The sequence below is a fragment of the Macrobrachium rosenbergii genome, chromosome 47 (genome assembly GCF_040412425.1).
Source record: "Macrobrachium rosenbergii isolate ZJJX-2024 chromosome 47, ASM4041242v1, whole genome shotgun sequence".
NCBI lineage: Eukaryota > Metazoa > Arthropoda > Malacostraca > Decapoda > Palaemonidae > Macrobrachium > Macrobrachium rosenbergii.
In genome coordinates, this window is record NC_089787.1 from 30,468,465 (window position 1) to 30,489,467 (window position 21,003).

Sequence of the window (21,003 nt, forward strand, 5' to 3'; positions counted from 1 at the left end):
TGAAAGTGTTCTAAATTTAAGTCTTGGTTTATTTAAACAGATGCTTTAATAATTTAAAAAGTTGTTGATAAATATAAGCAAAATTAATATACATGTTTCTGCAATTTGAATGTGTAAGAAGCCGTTTTGCCTTAAGGTTAAGTATATATTTGGATTAGTTTTTGACCGCATGATCCCGGATTTACCGTGGATTAACAACCCATCTGGTATGCAAGGTTATACATGTTTTTGGATTTTAAGCCTCTGTATTTGTGACTTCGATCCGGGATTATCCTGGATTAACAAACCCTACAAACCATCTGGTATTCTTGTTCATTTGGTTTACATATTTTTGTCTCCAAATGCGTCAATAAACGTTAATTGTAAAACTTCTGCCTGACTTTTTCCTGTAGGAGATGATGGTGATTTTTTATATATATATATATATATATATATATATATATATATATATATATATATATATATATATATCTTGGTTTCCGATAAAATCGCTTGAAAAAATCAGTATAATTATGAATGAGCATTTTAATAGAAACTAAATTTCTGTTGCTTGTTATCTACTGTACGTGTCACCTAGACTAAACATGCCGGAAGCTCAAAGCCGTGTCAGTAAATCATTAGTTATCAATTTAATTTGACCACACACTATAAAAATTGGATAAAGTAGCTCCGAGTTTCTTTATACATTCATTGTTCCTCTGTGACATCCCACCTCGAATAATTGGTCAAAAGACAGATTATTATCTAGCGTCATCCCCATAATTCGATATAATAATTTTAGTGGACGTCTGAAATGGCCAGAATGATTGAATTGTCACTTAAACATAATCTCACTCTGTTTTTCCTCTGTAAACAAAACAGAAATAAAGCACTAATTGTAAAAGACAGGATGATGGCTGAATATGCTGTTGCGCAAAAAAACAGTTGAAAAATAAAAATAAACAGAACAAAGAAATATAATCTGTGTTCATGATGAATTTGTTTCTTTTTCTACTAATTTTAATTTATTTTTCTGCGTTTTATTTGTTTACGTGGTAATTTACAACATTCTCTGTTCTGTCCTATTTCTTGCATTCCTTTTTACATTATTTCTACCATTCTCTCTTTATACCTAATCTTTAAAAACAAGGTTTTTTTGTGTGTATTCTCGAGCTTCCAATTTTTCTGCTCGCCAGTTTGCAAGAAGAAGCATCTTCAATTGTACACAATCATCGCCGATTCCCCGTGTGTTGTTGACTTGAGTGGCTGACGTGAAGCTTTGTGTCATTTCAAAACTTAAAACCAAATAATTTGAAATGGTGGTATACATTAATACGTTAGTTACGACTGGAATGAAATAACGAACTTTTAAAAGCATATTGTTTGTATAGATTTGACTTGGTTATCCTTAGAATAGCTAGGCTAAACCTCTTTGGCTTCCCTAGACTAGCTTGTCTTGTTTTTTGGGTACCGGTACCCAGTCTTAGAAGGGTACAAGTAAAACCGTATCCTATTCATCTGTATTTTATTGCAGTCAACTCATTCTCCCGGCCTAAAAGATGCATTTTACTGAAAATTATCCTAGTGAAAGTTTTGAGAGGTTGTAATTGTTTCCTACGGTAGCCTACGGCAGGCTACTGTAGCCCTGTATAGTGCTGCACTGTAGACCAGCCTACACATCTGTTTTACAATGTAATTCATTGTCCGGTTCTAAAAAAGTATCCTACTTAAAATTATTGTACTGAAACATTCGAGAAGTACAATTGTAGCGCACAGTAGCCTACGGTAGGCTACTTTAGCCCATTACAGTGCTGCACTGTAGGCTAGCCTACCAATGATAGGTTCCAGGTTCCTCGTTTCTCATTCTACCAGAATAATTTTGTGACCACATCTTGCAGATAACCTTAAGTGCAAAGCATCTTTACTTGCACTTTTTGCTTACTTTCACTTTGGTTTTATGTAAAGCCCTCCAAGGGATGATTCCCTCTCTGGCGGGCCCTTGTACGTCTTCAAAAGAAGGTGCTTCTTATATTTTATAGTTGTCTTTTGGAGTTTTCTCATCAGTATCATAGCTCCTGCAGAATAGGAAAGTCCTTAGTTCTTATTAAATTTGTTTAGTATGATACTTTAGGCTCATTGGGGCCAGTTGGGCATGAAAGGCACAGGTTCTGCCGACGGAAACAAACCCAACCTTGCCTAGTATGCTGTGTCCTGACTTAACCAGACCGTACCTTCTTAACCTGACGTAGGGTGCTGTGCCCTGAACAGGCCTAGGGGACTTTGCCTCCCCTGAATCCCCCAAGTAACCCAAAACAATGAAAATGTTATTTTGCAAACTACCCCTTTAATTTCTCACCAGGTATGTGAACTGTATTTTTCTGAATCCTTATGTTGTGTTTTATGCGTTTTTAACTAGTATTGTTGGTGGAAACTAGGGGTGAATGCAAAGCGATGGTTAAGGGGTAACGCAGTAGCCTAAGCATTTCTGTGGTAGGCATTTCAGAGGGAATGTGACCTAATTAGACGTAGGCTCTTTACCTAGCCTAACCTCGGACGTTATGTTCTTTTTGGCCAAAAGGTCAAAAGGTATACTTTGATTAGTTTTTAAGCTTTGAGGTGAAATCAGGGAACCAGTGTTAAGGCCTCATTCCAGTTATGAAGGTAGGCCACGAAAGTTTCTCAGATACCTTGCATGGTCCTGACTTAAATCAAGGGCAGGATCTTTTGTCTTTGTCTTCTACTGGCAAAGAGTTGTTCATAGATTTTAGGGGTACAGTGTTTAAGTATGCTGTATAGTTTTATGCTAGTTATGGAGTATGTTATTCTTATCTTATGTTGGTGACAGAAAATTAAATACTTTCTAGGCCTATATCCAGATTCAAAGAGGGGTGTTGTTTTTCTCGGGATTAATATCATCAATTTGAAATTAATTTCAGTGCTTAAAACACTTAATTTTCGTACCTTTAGGTGCAGACGCTTAATAGATTTTGTTATAAACTGTGATACAACGATTAATATCTTAGGTGATTAATTAACATTGAACTGACCATGTAGTTAAACCCAACTGGGTAAATAAGTGATAAGGCATGATGCTTTTTAAACATCATTGTTACTATTACTTAGTTTAAATATTCATTAGAGGAAAATTTTGTGTAATTAACATTACAATTCTTTCTTAATTCATTCATAACCTCTGCCTGTTTTGAATAGTTTCCAAACAAAACTTTATAGAACATACACTTCTTCTTTTCAGTAACAGAAAACAAATTCATTCTTTACCCTGTGAGGGATTATTCTTACATTGCTGCTGAAAGATTAGGAAAATTTTAAAGTGTGCACGGACATATGGTGCTTATAGATAAAATTTAACTGATGTGGTTCACATACTGCTATCAAGTAATAAAGATTTTATTTCTGCTTGGATGGTTTGTAAAGCTCTGACAGATTCAAGGGAGTTGGTCTGATTACAGGTGATTGTATGTCTTGATTTGAATAAAAATTTTAATCCTGTAATATTTTTATGCTTGTATGAGTTGAATGGTAATTAGCCTTTATGGTGTGGCAGGGTTATGATATTTTTGGCAAAAATCTTAGTAATGGCAACCTGTGGTGCTTCACAAGATATTTACAAATTTTACCCTAAATTCTTTCTCATTGGTGTATCTTTTTTCAGGCTTTGCCTACAAACGAGTCATTTGCATCTGTCAAGTCACAAGAAACTGATTATGGATGTGACCAGGGCCTTCTTCAGCGCGCACCAGTTACCACCAACGTGCATCCACTCGAAACGTCTGAAAGGACCTATCGCCAAAGGCAAGAGGAGCATCAGATGAACTTTGCTGTAAAAGCTTACGGCCTTGGATTTGGATTACACCTAAAACATGAAAGAGCTGCTGTAAGTATCATTGTTAGGCATAATATTTATTGTTGTAAAGTGTTGAAATTTGTTTTATGCCAAGTGCAAAACTTACTTTTACCAATACCCTTCCTTCAAAAGTCGAGAGAAGCCTAATCAGAATTGATTAGCAGGAACAGACAGTGGTCCCCTGTGTTTGTTGGCTGTAGATTATACATTACAAGCTCCTGATTCCATTTACCCTTGTACTCTAGGCTTTGTTGCCTTTCAGGCATTTAGAACTTGGCTTTACAGGGATATTGATATTTGAAGGAAGTACACAAGCTTTGATATTCAACACTATTCCATAAGCAGTAGGTGGTTCAGGGTGCCTTGGCTGCACTGAAATGTTGTTCATTCACTTTTTCAGGATCAAGTTGAGACCAGCTTCAAGAATAGGGAGGGTTAAAATTTTACAGCTTAGTGGCCCATGTTTTCCTTGGCATTTTTTCTAGTCTGCTGATTTGTTGAGTTTTAGTAGATAATTAGGAAAAAAATTACAAAAGAAAAGTTTGGGCCATGCCCATGAAAAGCCCCGCTTCATCCAGAACAGTTTTACTTCAAATTTTACATTGTTATTTTCTGCTTGAATTCCCATCTGATCTAGGCCTTTCTGCTTGAATTCCCATCTGATCTAGGCCTTTCTGCTTGAATTCCCATCTGATCTAGGCCTTTCTGCTTGAATTCCCATCTGATCTAGGCCTTTCTGCTTGAATTCCCATCTGATCTAGGCCTTTATCATGGCACTTTTTTCTGCTAATTTTCTGACTGCTCCTCATTCCTTCTAGTGTGCTCCTAGTAAAAAGGCCATGTTCTTTGTCCTTTAGTTTTTAGCACACTTTTTTCAGCAATTCTTATGCTTCTACCCTACTCTTGTCTAATCCTATGTCCTCCAAAAAAAATTCTCTGTCCAAACCTCTGCATTTCTTCATTCTCTTCCAAGCCCTCTTCTGTTGATCTCACCCAATTATAAATTGTCATATTCTCATCTGTTAACACTGATTGTGTGGGCTGCTGGTATATCAGTTAAACTGCCCTTCCCATGTCTTCTATCTGTGATCTCCCAAAATTTTTCCTTTATCTTTATTCTTCTGACGTTGTTATTGATCCATCCCTCCTTTTTGAGAGATATTTTCCACTTTTTGTTTCCACTAATGGTTATTCATCATTAAGTCTGTGGGCTATTGTAACACGAATGCCACTCCCTGAATACAAGACTTTGTCAAAATATTATCTCATATCTCTTCTTGATCTTAATGTAACCGCACTTGTCAAATATTTGAGTACTTAGTACATTCTAATGTGTTCATCTCCCAGAAATTTGTATGTACCTTTTGGCTGTGTCTGTTCCTTATTGTTCAGTCTCTTTCAGTGACCAAGGTTTTCATTTTCGTTTATTATTTGTTCCTTCTGAGATAGGGTTTCTAGTATGAAAAGCTTATTTTCCATTTTTTTAAGTTGCACAAGCAGAAGAATGTATAGAAGTGCTAAGTACTCAATTCTAGAGATGAAAAACAGGTGGGTGATGCTAACAAAACCCTGTACTGAATGCAAAGAGTATTATTGGTGTGTGTCCTTCAAGATACTAGGTCACCTTTTTTGTTGGGTGCTTTTAATTTCAGCTACAGTGTTCAAATGACATTTTTACCAGTGCCAACACTGGTCCTCTGTAGCTCGTAACATTTTTCTGTTCTCTCTCTTTTGAAGTTAGTGACCATGTGATTTGTTTGGTTTTTATGGCTGCCAGCTGAAGATTTCAATTGTATTTATGAATGTTCATTTAATGGAGAAAATAGTGCATACTACAGTATTACCAAATTATTTTGCAGCATAAAAACTAAAAAAATCGCATCCCTATTTGCTTGTACTATCCCATGCCTTCCTTGTCCAGCTCGTCATCCATACTTTCATTTCCCCCACCAACTTTTGCATTTGTGTTACTGATAATAATTCTCATATCTCTTCCTGGTATTTCATTTATAACTAGTGGTGTTCTGTATAAAATTTATCTTTTAATTTCTTCACATTTTAATTGTTGGTGCGTAGCACACTAATGTTACAGTACTCATATTGCATTATTTTTTTTATTTAAATCTTGCCAGAAATAACCTACTGCTCACTGCAGTATATTTATGATAACATGAATGCTACTGTCTCTCTTCATCAATTCATGCTGCAAATACTTGCTACCAGAAATGCCTACCCTTCAAAAATACAAAGTTTTGAGATGGCAAAATCTTCATGCAGGTTGGATGTCCGTCGATTGGCCACATGGGATGCTTGCCCCGTTCTAATGCGCTCATCGATGCCTTAACGGGCAGGGACCTCGACTTGGAATTTGATGATATTCTTGGAAGGGACTCGATGGCAGTGGTTAATCCTCACTCAGTCATGGAGAACCAACAAAAGATAAAACTTTTCAGAAGCTAAGGAAAGGAGGGTTTTATATGCTATACCTTAACCGTAAGGAATGATATTTTATTTCTTTGATTTTTTTATAGCATTAACATTTTCTCTTTGTACACTTTTGAAATTGTAAGACTCCAATGTTACCTAAAGTTGAACTTTGAGAACCAGTTATGTCAAAAGTATCTTGGAAATCTTTTTAAACCCTGAGAGAGGTCAATGTTAATACTGTATGCTGGTTTTTTCAGGGAAACTGAACACCTGAAATTTGAATTTTGTATGATCAGGTATTTAATAACAAGGTTTTATTTTGCCCATTTGTTACTAGATGGTTTTTGTCTCTGTGACCATTATAAGTTACATTAAATAAAGGAAAAACATTTTTCAATGTTTATATATCTGTTTGAATCTACTTGTAAACAAAGGCATTGCAATAACATGTTTCGTGCGTGTCAAATATAGTTGTCTACTAGACATTTTCAGGCTCTGCCCAGCCTTTATTGGTACCATCTCAGTACTGTTTTGCAAATTTACACATCAAAAATTTAGGCCACAGTTCTCATCCACCAGTCTTGTAGTTGAACATCAACATTCTTCAAAACAAATTCTTTGGGTTAGTCCCAGGAAAGTCCATGGTCTTGTTAAAACAATTTAAAACTTTTGAGGGACAGTTAAAAGGACAAATATGAAAAGAAAGAGTTTCACTGTGGCTTAGTGCCTCTCTTAAGACACTTTTATTATTAAGTATCACTGCAAAATGTACAAGCAGGAGGCAGTATCTTACTGTAAGCTAAATTTTAGGATTAGATATTAAAATTCAAGGATGTACATATGTACCGTACAAAACTCCATCAAAGTCAAGACAGACTGACAGACAAGATATAAGGGTGGCTTAAAAAACTATTGTTGAGTACTTTTAACAAGATTCATTGGTTAAGCTCAAAAGCATAATTGTGGCTGCATAAATAGGTAAAAAAGGAGACTTTCATCTTTACTGATAACACATTTTACTTGCACTAAAGAATATTGGTACAGTAATTCATACGCCTGACCTGTCAATACAGATAATTGAAACTGAATTTTCTGGTAATGTTGAAGATTTTGCATGAATATAAAGCAATCTAAATTAAACTCCACCTTAGCAAATAAGGTTCTGAAAATTATTTAAATATGGAAACTAAAACCCAGTAAAATTAAGTACTGTATGTTTTTAAAGATATAGGTAAAATATTTTTAAAACCATGCAAATGGCTATGCATTTTGAATTAAAGAGCAGGGATCTTAATGAAATTAGAAATTAAACTAGATACCAGTTAAGTATGTGTAACAGAGCTGAAGAAAGAATCCCAGAAGTGTATGTGAATGAGGCAGTAGTCCCCGTAGGGGGTTAGTGCCATCAGTGCACTGTAGGCAGTCCTTAAAGTTCTGCAACCCGTTTCATTCCTTTTACTGTACCGTACCTTCTTTCATATTCTTTCTTCCATCCTACTTTCCACCCTCTTCTAACAATTGTTTCATACTGCAACTGCAAGGTTTTCCTCTTGTTGTACCTTTGTAACCTTTTACTCTTAAGTTTCCTTTCAACGCTGAATAACCTCATAGGTCCCAGCGCATGGCCTTCAGCCTAAATTTATTCTTCTTGAGGCTGTAGTGAGAGCAGCTGCAAAATGGAAGAAGTAGAGATGGCTAGACTACAGATAAAAAGAAAAATGTCGTATCAGTTGAGAGACCGAAGGCTTACGATGAGTACATATTGTGTGCAGCAGACACATCCAGCGAAAAGAAAATGGAGATTTTTAAAGGTGTGACAACAGAATGTTATGATTCATGGCTGGAATATGGTGAGAAGACGTACAGCAAATTAGGAGATTAGTGGAGGGATGTGGTACGAAGAGACTGGAAAAGAAAGACTGACCTCTCAAAGACTGCAGTAGTTGATGGGAAGGGCGGAGAGACTGTCAGAAAAACTGTAGACATGGAAGGACCTGTGAGAAGGCCAAGGAAAGCCTGAAAAACATGGATAGGTGAATATAATGGAACAGAATAAAGAATTTAGGCCAAGCGCTGTGTCCTGTGAGGTTGTTAAGGACCGAAAAGGAAATTGAAAGTGAAAAGGTTTAAAAGGTGTAACAGGAGGAAAACCTCACAATTGCATTATAAATTAACTTAGGAAAAGGTGGAAAGTAAGATGGGAGAGAGAGAATATGAACAGAGGTACAGTAAAGGGCTTGCAGATACGGGCCGAAGGGTTCCTGCAAAGAACCTTGGGTGATGCCTACAGTGCACCATGTGAGGTGCACTGATGCATTACCCCCCTGCGGGATGGGGGATGAGTGAAGATCAAGTCCTGACGGGAATTCAGGCGGAAATAATATAGGACACAAGAGTCTGGAGAAAACTTCCTTTAAGCTTAACCCCATGAAGGAAAAATTTAACAAACATTTTATGAAATGATGGCTTTAAATTAATACCAAAGTATGTCCAGAATAATCTCCTAACTGAATGAGTAAAAATTTACACAGTGCATTTAGTGTTACCCAGGAACTCTTGAAACGTGGAGATTTGTGCTCACTGAACAACAATACGTACTCAATATAATGTCATCTACAATATAAGTCAACTGTCCATAATCCTGTGGTCATCTAATAATTCTGCTTAGGGTAATACAGTACGTTTATTGCTATTCTATCATATGTTTATTTTATTAAAAATTTAGTTTTAAAATCACTCCTTATAAATTTATTAGTTTTAAAATCACTCCTTATAAACTTATTACTTTTAAAATAACTCCTTATAAATTCACACCTTAAAAATATGTTAACTCCTGTCACAAAGACCAAATTTAATGATGTGAGATCCTTGAAGATTTGAATACTTTGTAATGTACACTCACACACCACTTGGTCAGACATTGAACAGCTAGTGCATACACTACTGTACAGGAACAAAACACAGTACTGTAGCAAATGCAAGTTGGATAGTTGAAAACTAAGTTTAAACACTGCCACTAAATTTGCTTGTCTCTGTAAATGTGTACTCCTTTGGAAAATATTTATTTGTCAGATGTCTGATTCCTCACTTAAGATCTCAGTATGCTTTCTTCATTCTCGGATGGAGATGAAGATTTGTTTTCATCACATACTGATCAATCACTTCAGTTTCTAAATTACTTAATTTTCTAACCTTAGCCTATTGCTTCTTCATCCTAAAAGGAAAATAAGGGTTAGTTGTCCTCTTCACAATAAAGGTCCTTAAATACTAGTTGACCACAGTTTCCTGCATCAGACAAGATAGTCCGGTACATCTGATTTCAGATCCTCCTCCAGAGTCTGACAATACTCATGCCAGGTTTCTCAGACAGTTTTGTTAAGGAAAAAATTAATAACTTGAGCTGGTGGCGTAAGATCTTCAGGAACTTGGTGCAAGTGATCTATTTTTTTGCAGTTTTCGTTTGTGCAACTGATCCATTTTTTGCAAGCTCCCCATTACCATAATCTATATAGTGGACTGTTAGAAAAACCCTGATAAATTAATTTTCAATGAAGCAGACTGAATCTTTTGCATCATAAGGTCATTTGTAAATATCATCAACAACAGACTACAAGTGGTTCTATGGTAAAAAAATTTCCCATCATGTCAGTGAATGATGATTTATCACTTCATTTGTAGGCACAATGAGCCATGATTTAAGCTCAGAATTTAATCCACCTAACAGATGAATCCTCACAGTTTCGTACCTCCTCTGGTTTTATTTCCACACCATCTTTGTTTTATCTACTACGAACTTGCCCTCTATATTTACCTGTCATGCTTTCTCCACTTTCTTTGGGTGACAATGAGAGCTTTCCGTGTGTCACACCCACAGAGCAGTCCCTGTCATTTTCTTCAGCAGAATTGTTTCTGTCCTGAATATGGAACTTTTAATCTTGTCTGGTTCACTTCTTTCATGAGTTTTAGGCTCTTGCTAAATGCAATGGAGTCATGACAACATATCAGCCTCTTCAGTGAGAGAAGTCTTTAAATACCAGATAGCCACAGTCTCTTGTATCATGACAAACTGAAACATGAACCTCACATTCAGTTTCTTCCATTAAGCTCCACTGATGTTCTGACCAGTCCTTATTGATAGCTCTGTCAGAAAGCACGAATGGCCTGATGGTAAACTCAGGACCTTCATTGGAATTAAGAGTAATTCATCAAGCTTCACACAACCCTCATTACCATAATTGGTAAATTGGATCAGTGCATAGCACTGATCTGTTAAAACTTCCTTTAAAATTGTCCTGTACCATCTTGTATTTTTGACATATGGCCCTGTACATAAGCTGCTGGCCTATGAGGTACCTTCCAGTGACTTTCAACAGCTTACCACTTCCTTTGTTCAACCTTTCCACACAAGGATTTAGTGATGGCATAATTCTACGAGGCTGTATTCACAAATATCCATCTTCCTCAGTATGACTGACAACAGTAGTAACTCTTCACAATTCAGTGGAGGTTGAAGATGATTATTTTATATGGAGAAATGCCATCACAATCGATGTTGCAGTCAGTAGACATAAAAATAAGGGAGTGTTTGTTCCAGTGTTTTCCTACAGTTCAAATTAACACAGGGACTCACTTTGTTCACTAAGACTTTGATTATCAGGTTTTGGTAATTTTACTGTCTTTTTCAATTACAGGTCCTTTAACAGTCTTTGCCAAACTCTTATTACTATTTCTGAAATTCCTGCTGGAGGACCAGACACTACATCAATCCTGTTCTGTGTGCAGGTAATGATAATTTTACTATTTCCTCCCTCATCAGCCACCAAATTTTTGGCATTTTAAAATCTCGAATAATTCAACTTTCTTTAGAGATAAGTCCAAAACCTTTCCATCTTAGTTTTTGAAGTAGCACTCCACTGTTTGTCTTTGTAAACAATGACAGCATTTATGAAGCTCATACAAATCCTTCAGTCACTGTTCTCACTTTACCAACATCTGTATATTCCAAAACAGCAGTTAAGTGGTCAATATCACTCTCATTTATGATAGCTCTGTAATATTGTCCATCCCCACTGTGATGTAAGAACCAATAGTAGGAAAATTTTGCATATTTTTAGGATTTTATTAAGTTTTTCCATCATTTCTTTAAAAGTTAGACACAGGACTGAATCCCTTTCTATGAGAAATACATAAGCAGAAAATACGTTATCATACAAAATGGAAGGAATAGGTAAACCATAGCTGGAATCAGCTTGTATTGGAGTATCTCTAGTAGTTTGCCTCTTGTGATTTTACTTCCCATGTTGGCTCTGTTCCTTCTTCAACATTAGAGGCATTTAACCCTTCACACAAAAGAATGTCTTTGTTATCAACTATACAGCTATGCAGAATATTTTTACCCCCCTCACCAAAGTTTGGTAAAAAGGACACAGTAGCCTCTTGGTTCAGTATTTTTTCCACGCTTTTTTTGAATGCCTCCGAGCAAGGGCTAAAATTCCCACTAAAATAACACTGAATTGCTTGCTTTGGAAAGCACATTAAATCAAGTGGAAGAACGTAGAGATCCTTCATTTCCACATGACTACTGTTACCATAATCAATGTAACGAACTACAACTGAATGACAAGCTAAATCAACTTCCTTGACAACAGCTCTGTAAAACCTTTCGTCCTCTGGAAAGTAGCTTATGCATACACTGCCAACAAATGGCACCTCTGTCAGAGGTTGCAATGAACTGGAATTCAAGTTCTCCTGCATCTCTTCTATAGCTGTACACTGATCTGACAGCTGAATCCAAATGCAGCTTCCTTCGACATGAGAAACAATGCCTTTAACGCTGCCATCACATGATGGGAGAATCTCAGGAATATCCTCTTCAAGCAAAATATCTTCACTTTCATCATTTTCTGTAAAGACTTCTCCATCAGCATCGTTATTTGTAGCAAGAAAGGTCATGTGAGAAGTTACATCATTGTCATCCAAAGTTAATTTTTTCACCACATTTCTATGTTCGAACCCCTCAACTTCTTGCGTCAGAGTCAAATAAATTTCCTTTTCCAATATTTTCTCCTCCAAGTATTGTTGGATACTGGAGGACCACTGATTTCTAATTTTGCTGCTAAAATAACAACATATGGCCTGTCTTGGTAAAGGAAAAAACTGTTCAGGCAAAACAAACAAGTCGCTTATTTCTACTTCGCCAGTATCTCCATAATCAATGTAATGCACCATGGCACTACCACTTTCCGGATTGATTTGTATAATTTCAGCCCTGTAAAACTGCTCATCTTTTGCATAACAGCACAAACATGGCCTACCAATCTTAGGAGAAGACATTATGGTTCTACCTGAGTTCACAGCAAAATCATTTAGTTTCCCCATCATTTCCTCAAGTAGTGAAAAATGGTCCAATACCTGTACCCAAAACTTTCCAGCACTTTCAACCTGAGTAACATACACAGCCATTTCAGTATCATACTTAATTGAGTGATAAGGGATTTGCAAGCAAGTACTAGAAACTTCACTTACTTGGCTTTCATTTGGCATAACCTTGAGTGTCTCCCCTTCTGGTGCTCTACAGTTATTCTCATGTTCTTCATGAATTTTGGCAACAATATCAATACCACTGACGATACAACTCTTTAAAATTAAATTATCCTTCTGCAGGGGATCTTCCACCAAGGTAACCTTTAATTCCTCACTGAATATCTTCTCTATTTCCTTATGAAAAACTCGTAACAACTGCTCCTTCAGAGACATTGGGAAATAACACTGGATAGCTTTACAAGCCACATCAAGGAAAATATCTGGAATGACACGTAAGCTGCTCACTTCAGTAATTTCACTATTTCCATAATCTACATAATGAACAAGAACACAATCCATATCTTCGGTGAGGTCTTTCACTATAGCCCTGTATAACCTTTGATCTTCTCCGTACAGGCTCAAACATGGACTGTTAATGCATGGTTTGTCCTTGAAGGTTTTCAGGCATTCTGTATTCATTTCATTTATTTGGTTCATAATTTCATTCAGTGAGGAAATTTGGTCTAAAGGTTGAACCCACACAGCCCCATCTTCTTCAAAGTTGCTAATTATGGCATTAAATTCAACATTACATGTTGTTTGTGCTTTAGGAATACTGGGACACTTCTTACTGTCGATATTTTGTGTATGTGGCAAGTCATTCAGTGCTTCATTTAACACTGAATTCATCATATTTTCTTCTAGGGAACATGCAGCCTGTGTTTTGATAATTACATTCTCTTGTTCTTTTAGAATTACACAAGACCTATTGAATACCTCTTCACTCAGGGCATCACTTGGGGAGGGCACATCAGCTTCTTTTTCAGAGTCCTTGCGTTCTGCGTGAAATTCAGGGCTTGCACAATTTTCAAAACATTTGGGTAGTCTTAAAGAGACTCTTGTTTCTTTTGTCTTAGAATGACCTTTCTCCTCAAAGCTACTATAAAAACTTGTCTTCCTGGCTTTGTTATCATTGCTGATCTGACTGGTGCTATCATCATCGTATGCATTAATATTTATGCCTGTGCAAGGTCCTGAAAGAGAAAGTTGCATACCACTATTATCGCTCATACAATTTCTGTCTGAAGTTTCACTAGAATTGGAAGTGAACTTGGTATCTTTCATGGCAATAAAGACATTCTGTCCTACTGTACCTAAATCACTTTCTCTAGTACAAAGTTTGAAGCCTGCTCCCATTTGGAAGTCCTGTGATATTTCTTCCGACTGACTGTTGTGAGACCTGGAATGAAAGGTACATAAAGGAAGGTATTCATCCTCATCTTGAAAATCTGGTAACAGACATACTGACTTGTTATTAAGTGTATTTCTTTCAAGTGCATGAACAATATAGAGCTCAGATACCAAATAACCTAACAAGGCAACAAACAGACGAGTTGGGGATATGGAAATAGAACTATCTGAGTGCACTCAGAGGTAGTCATCCTTGTGTAGTGTATGAAGTGTAACCTGTGGTACTGGACAGATGGGTTTAAAATCACTGACATTCTTATATTTCTAATGCAACACTGAGGAGGCTGGTGCACTGTATTTCACTGCTGTGGAGCTGCAAAACTAGGAAGAACTTGACACCAAGACTCAAAGAGTACCTGGCCTTGCTACTAAATTAGCTCAAAAAACTCCAGGTCGTTATTGGATCAATCCAAAGTACAAATTGGAACAGGGTTTATACAGGTGAATTATAGGGGACCAATCAAAGAGTAAAAGATAGAAAATTCAGTCAATAAGGTTAGCATATACCTTCACCTTTCTGATGAAAGATGAACTATTAAAATAAGAGAACCCTAGGGACCCTAAATTATATAGTTACTAAGGAGGTAATCAGGGAAGACTTAAATGTGGGATTTAGGTCACAATGCCCAGTACAGCGAAGTATGAGTAGTGCAGTGACCTGACCTAAGAAATACTACAGCAACTATTCCATACCTGTTGCTGTTCAGTACTTCTTTCTCCGAACCTTTAGTTGAATACACTCTCTCAACATATAGCTTAACCTGAAAATTACAAAAAATTACTTCTGAATCTCCTAGAAGTGCATAAAAATAGACAATAGAAATAAATTAGGTAAAAATTACTTGCTATATTTACATATTGTCAGAAAAGCAACTGCCTGTGCAGTGTTCATATTTTAATTTGTACTTTGCAACTTTACCCAAAATAAAACAACAGCCTTACATTTCAAATAATTCAGTATGCACTGAAGTTGTAAGTACAATCCATATTTTACTGAAATTAACAAAATATGTTCCATATGTTATATATAGTTTATATTTGATACGTCAGGCTATTTTGGGATATACCTACCTTTACACGGAAGTAAACTTTGAAAATCTGCATTAATGTTAGCAATGGAAATTACTTACCAAGGGAGCAGTCACACATGGTATTTCTTGTGGCCCCTTATAGCATCTTGCAGTCCAACTGCTCACTAAGCATATAATTCTTGGTTGCTTGGTGTAAAAAATTGTCAGCAAGATGCTATTGACATTAAATAATGTACTGTACTCATAAAATCACCTACACAGTGATTAAATCTATTTAAAATTACCTCCCATAATCCATCTTCCTCTTTTTCAAAATAGGTTAAAAATTGACGACCAACATCATTTTGCATAGATACAAAATGACCAACTGATATATTTCTGTCAGAGAGTGTACATTTTATTGCCTGAGCTGGAGAATCTGTGACCAGTGGACTGTTAGGCAATTCCTGAAGCTGTAAAAAAAAAAGCAACACTGATAAACTTGTATATTTGATCTGCCAAAAAACTATTAGTTGAAGAATGAGTTCAACTGTCAGACAAAGATGAACAGTGCATAAAGTTTTATAGTTTTGCTTACACCAATGGTAATAAAATATTTAATGAAAATTAAAGTCTTTCAAAACATATTTTTATAAATATAGACTCTTGCTTCACTTAGCACAAAACTTCAGCTTGAGGTGGAAGATGTTACATATAAAATATCCTGCTACCGATGAGATGACTATTTAGTTAGAGGTTACCACTGGGTTGAAATGAAATTGATTGAGGTGCCTGACAAAGATGAATGTGAGGTTGAGGGATAATCAACATCCTAGGCTTGGTTGGCAATAACTGGTTACTCTGGGCTGAAGTAGCCAGAGCTTTACAGAGCTCTACTATAGGAAACTTCAATCCTGAATTACAGAATAGGCACTTGGAATCAAAAGGCTAGCCTTGAAGACAGGTTAGTGAGAAGCTAAAGATGTAACAAATTGACAGTAGGGTTTCACAGATATATTTGCAGGCACTAACATGATACAGAGTCGATTTATGTCTTAGTCCTACCCAATCTAAAAGGAAGGGGAAAAAGAATCCAAAAATAAGCCATTTGGATTTTTCAAAAGCTGTATCTATGTAAGTTAAGGGAAAAGAAGAAACCCACCACCTCAGATTGCAATAGGAACCTTGGCTAAAATCATGCAGTTCACCAACTTGATTTGGCAGACAGAGGTTACAATTGGGATAATTTGGTAGCTAGTAAACTCCTATTACTGAAGTACTTTTTTATATGTTCTACAAGTTTTATTATTCCTAAAGTAACTTCTTTTGGGCGAGTAGTTCAAGGTGGTTATAATACACTCTTCAGTGCTGTTTGTCAAGTAATGTATTTTATTGTAACACAAAATGTCTCAAAAAATTTTTTCTGCATAGACCAGACTTTGTAAATTTTCAACCACACAATAGGAAACCAAACTTCATTTTTTTTAATAACCTTGATTATTTGCACTTGCAAGTATGTAAATAATCCGAAGGGAGACATTTTTCAATGCTCTGTGGTAGTTAAATGACCATTCAAAAAGTACCAATAGGTGAGCCCAGCACTTACCATATTTCTTTCTGCTACAATGTCCTTTCCAGAATCTATTAAGAACACTTCAGTCAAGGGGCCAAAGCATCCTGTGACCCGACCTCTGTGCCAAAACTGGTCAGCTTCATCTAAAACTGATACCAGATCCCCCACAGTAAAACATTTGCTGGTAATGTTCTCCTTTACGCCCTCATTTGTTTCCATCAAAGTCTCCCTTATAGTCTGTGAAGATTGAGGGGAAAAAATCAGTAATCTAACTAACATTCACAAGCAAGAATAAAGATCCATTGGATTTGGTTACAGTGATTATACAGTTTTTAAATGCTAATGAATAGAATCTGTTCAATTTAATTTCAAGCTCCAGATACTAAAAAGTAACTATGTTTAAAAGTGATTTAAACATCCACAAATAAAACATGCTCACATAGCAGCAGTAGAGAATTATAAAGACTTTCCTTAGTTCTGTTTCACTATTAGTAATATTTGATACTGTTTAATTGCTGTACTGTAGAATGATATGTAGCCCACAACATTATGTGCAGTATAAGCTGAGGTGTTGCATGAGGTCATTAATGCATAGTTATTTTAACAACCCCTACAGCAGTAGGGGCCAAATCTTATGAAACATGACCAGCTAAAATTACAACCAAAACTTCAGTAAAGGGATATTTCGGTGAAAACCAATTCATTACATTACAAATACTGTATACAACTTGAAAGACTTCGGAATACTGTAAATGCAACCAGCCTTCATAAGAACGTTTGAGCCTATTTAATAATTTTAATACATAAGAGCTTTTTATTTTGTACAAGTAAATATAGGTGTTACTGTACTCTATTTGCAAGTGTCACATACGTTAATTACAAATTGTCCACATAGCAGGGTAACTGGCTACACTTTGAAACTACTCAATTGCACAAGTCATTTAAAACCTAGCCTGTTTGTAAGTAGGAAAATACTTCCAGTAATGCTTTTCTGATATTTAGTAGGAGTACCAACTACATACTTTTATTTCCTTTAACTTACCTGGATAAGACTTTCTTCCTCAAGGAGGGTTACATAAAAGCATGCCTTACTGACATAGGAAAGGCGCGTTGGAACGTAAGATCCTGGTTCAACCCCTTCTTTTGGTCCTAGGGACATGATGAACTAGCGAGCTACTTGTTAATTGCTGTTGATAATGTTTTACCTTAATAATGTAATGCTGAACAATAAAGTAAGACGTCCTGAATTAAAAGCTTATACCTGTAGCAGAGAAAACAGAAAAGTTAACCAAACCTTTTATATAATGAGGAAAAATAGGAGTCTATTGTATGTCACACTTTTTACACTTTTTACATGTGGAATCAAACTGGACCAATCTCTACCCTATTTTAGCATTTTACCACCAATCTTTGCATGGTACTACATAACTTAACAATTCCAGTGCCAGGTCATTGGACTAAACATTCATAAATCAAATCAACCAATCTTTGCACTGAGAAGCTAATGCAGTATTGGTATCCAAATGAAGGTGAGGTCTGTTCATCCTAGGGTAACTTCACTTGAAACTTGAGTGACAGATTTTGCAGGGGAAAAAATGGAAGCGGTACAAAGTTTGCTGGCAAAGTACTAAAAGCTGTCAGAAAATATGATTGTGCCGTGTCACCTCTCTGGTAATCCCTTTTACCAAGGTTCAAGTGGCATTGCAGATGTCAATGTTCCTTGGGTCTAATTAAATACAGGAGATGAAAGCATGTCTGGTCACAAAGGAAAATACAAATGGGCAAATGATGACAATACTGAATTAGCATTTTTTGTGAATGAATTACATGGGGAAAACTCGTCTAAGAAGATATGCACTAGTCAGAGCTAAAAGAAATGCAAGTTTCTTAAGTTCCAGTTTGAGCTTACCAAAGTTCATACTGTATAATAAGTGGGTGGTCAGTAAGTACTGCATATTTTCTCTTAGCCTACGTGCTAAAGTCACATAATGCTAAGCAATATCATCTAAGTAGGAAATGGAAATAAAAATGTCATGTTATCTCAGATTATTTTCCGACATCATACCTCAGTTTACATTTTGACACCTTGTGATAAGTAAAATTATTGATGTTTGGTGGTTGGAAAAATACATATGGCAACAGGGAACAATAACACATCTTTCTGAAAGATGTTTCCAATCTTTTCTGCATTAGATTAGCAAGTGACTTTGTTACTTTTGTGGTCTGGGAAAAACCTTCACATAACAAATTCGTGAGACGTTTCCCACAGGGGGTTACCAGAACCAGTGTGCCTTTTGTGCCACACGGTGTGGTACTGCAGGTTCTATGAAGGTTCCCCTCAGCCTAGTCTACATTGCTTACTGGGTTGTGTGGCAAAGGTATGCATAAAAGGGCTCCGTCCTCCGCATCCCACACTTAAGGTAAAGAGTAAGTTTATGAAGTAAAAGGGATCCTAACAGGCTGCTGCAAAACAATATCCTAGGAGTGTTTAAGTGCAAGGTGTGCTCCAAGGTAAGGCTGTAGGTCCACCTCTACTGTTATGAAGGATGCAGATTCCTAGGTCAAGTCAGATTCACCCTACATTCTCTGAAGGATATGAATAGAAGACCAAAAAATAAAAGGTGCTTCCTGTTCTTAGCAAGAACTTGATGTCACATGCATTGTTAATGCTTGTGGCCCAAAGGCTGAAGCCGTACTAAGTCCTAAGTCATAGTACCTGTATGTTCATAGTATTTTGTCTATTTTACCCTATTCATGTGCATCCAAAGGCTTAATGTTTATGAAGTAAACTGTTTACAGTTTACACTTCCACAGTTCTCACACTGCTTTCCTGTAACTTTTATTTAGTTCACAATACAGTATTACTGTATATTATTTGCTCAGTATTGTTACTTGTCCATTTCACCCTTTTGTTATGCACATTGAGATAACCTTAGCAATTGAATCTGCGGGCTTCGTCTTAGCAAACTAAAAGTCATCATATGTACAAGATGACACAATGGTAAACAGCCTACCTGTTCATATCACTTCAAAGGCGATTAGGTTTCTTGCGTATTTTAAGACACACTCATAAATTACTAACTTATCCAATATTGCGACGGGAATCACAGACAAACGAGGATGCAACCTATATAAGCTACAGGTGTGAATTCAGCTTATTGGACTGAAAGAAAATTATCTATAAGGAAACCTTGAAGAAGAAAACTGAGATGTGAGGAACCCAGGAGTTACGGTAGGTCGACAAAGATATTTGGTATATTGAAGATTATCTCTCAGCCATTAGTTTCATGTTGAATTTCAAATTGGCATGGCTTTATTATATTTTTTTCCATTGTAACCAATATATATTTTATGAAGAAATAAACCTCCTTTCGGCAGTGACAATCTTGAAATTATCTACAGAATTTCGTTGGATTTTTCTTTTCTCTCGTGCAACCTAACAAGGCTTTGATTTTAGGTTCAAAACAAGTTGCATTCTGTGGGATCAAAATAAAGTTGATTCGAATCAACTGCTCGGTACATTATTGGTTAAAATGGCTACTTGTTATGCCTTACTAAATGACTTTTGATACCATATAAAAAATCAGACTACGCAATTAAAAACCCAAGAAATCTTGAAATTTTTAGTTTCATATTAGGCTATTTATCTCGGTGACTTCAAACTTATTATGTTCGATTCTTGCTTTGTGAAAGATAAGCAAGGGTTTGAATGGAATCCTAAATAATCCGTTTAATTTGAGACACAATAAAACGAGGGTGATTTTATCAGCAGGTGAAAACCATAACTCAAGGTTAAATTTGATCTTTCTGGGCTGGTTGTCATATTTCAACTGGTTGAACCAAAAGTAGTTTTCGCATTATATTTGTCACGAGTGTCATGGATGAGATAAATCCGAGTTTGCCGATACCTCGTACCTTGCATGCTGAGATACCACCGATGTTTAAAGATGACAGTTTGAATAAATAAACGTTAAGAAAACGTACTTAACATAGACTGAAGTAACGAGTTTAATATAAAAAAATCAGCTGACGGTGAGTGCCGTTTATTAAAAAAGTTATTCAGAATTTTAGAGCATTTATATGAAATAAGTCTAAATGGCTAATAATCAACTATTATAGTCAAGCATTCGTGCACAGTATAGAATCCGAATTTGTTAAATAAAGAGAAAACATTTGATAGGGAGCATTGGATGAATAAAACAACGATGACATAATGCATAATTACAGAGAAATAAGTTTACTAAAGAGACAAGGGAAGAAAATGGTGGATAATTTGTTTAAGAAAGACAAATAATTCATTGAACACATAAATATCAAAACATACAGAGCAAAATAAGAGATGAATTGTGTCAGGGATTTCGCTTTTAAGGTTCTAG

The 21,003-nt window shown here is 36.1% G+C and overlaps 2 protein-coding genes across 3 annotated transcripts; one reads left to right on the forward strand and one right to left on the reverse strand.

The window, feature by feature from the left end:
* Positions 1-1,180: 1,180 nt before the first annotated feature.
* Pomp (proteasome maturation protein) lies at positions 1,181-6,663 on the forward strand. Its single transcript, XM_067090511.1, has 3 exons — positions 1,181-1,298; positions 3,653-3,874; positions 6,122-6,663. Exons 1-3 carry the CDS (start codon positions 1,296-1,298, stop codon positions 6,302-6,304), a joined length of 408 nt encoding a protein of 135 aa, XP_066946612.1. The 5' UTR covers positions 1,181-1,295; the 3' UTR covers positions 6,305-6,663.
* A 2,303-nt stretch (positions 6,664-8,966) lies between these two features.
* Positions 8,967-19,858, reverse strand: LOC136830719 (tudor domain-containing protein 1-like). Of its 2 annotated transcripts, XM_067090509.1 has the most exons (7): positions 19,642-19,858; positions 17,670-17,888; positions 16,661-16,864; positions 15,360-15,527; positions 14,738-14,805; positions 13,948-14,033; positions 8,967-13,827 (listed from the first exon to the last, which is right to left on the reverse strand). In XM_067090509.1, the coding sequence occupies exons 2-7, from the start codon at positions 17,784-17,786 to the stop codon at positions 11,537-11,539; spliced, it is 2,934 nt and encodes a 977-aa protein (XP_066946610.1). In that variant the 5' UTR covers positions 17,787-17,888; positions 19,642-19,858; the 3' UTR covers positions 8,967-11,536. The 2 variants fall into 2 exon arrangements, with proteins under 2 accessions (XP_066946610.1, XP_066946609.1); XM_067090508.1 differs by having other exon boundaries at positions 8,967-14,033; positions 19,642-19,784.
* Between the last annotated feature and the right edge of the window lie 1,145 nt (positions 19,859-21,003).

Excerpts from the sequence above, each read along its gene's own strand:
- Pomp (XM_067090511.1), top strand. Across the intron at positions 3,875-6,121 it reads TAAAACATGAAAGAGCTGCT|GTTGGATGTCCGTCGATTGG; the intron begins GTAAGTATCATT and ends ATCTTCATGCAG.
- LOC136830719 (XM_067090508.1), bottom strand. The coding sequence starts at position 17,786 with ATGTCCCTAGGACCAAAAGAAGGGGTTGAACCAGGATCTTACGTTCCA. Across the intron at positions 15,528-16,660 it reads TTGTAGCAGAAAGAAATATG|CTTCAGGAATTGCCTAACAG; the intron begins GTAAGTGCTGGG and ends TTTTTTTTACAG. Across the intron at positions 14,034-14,737 it reads GAAGTACTGAACAGCAACAG|GTCTCACAACAGTCAGTCGG; the intron begins GTATGGAATAGT and ends CTTTCATTCCAG.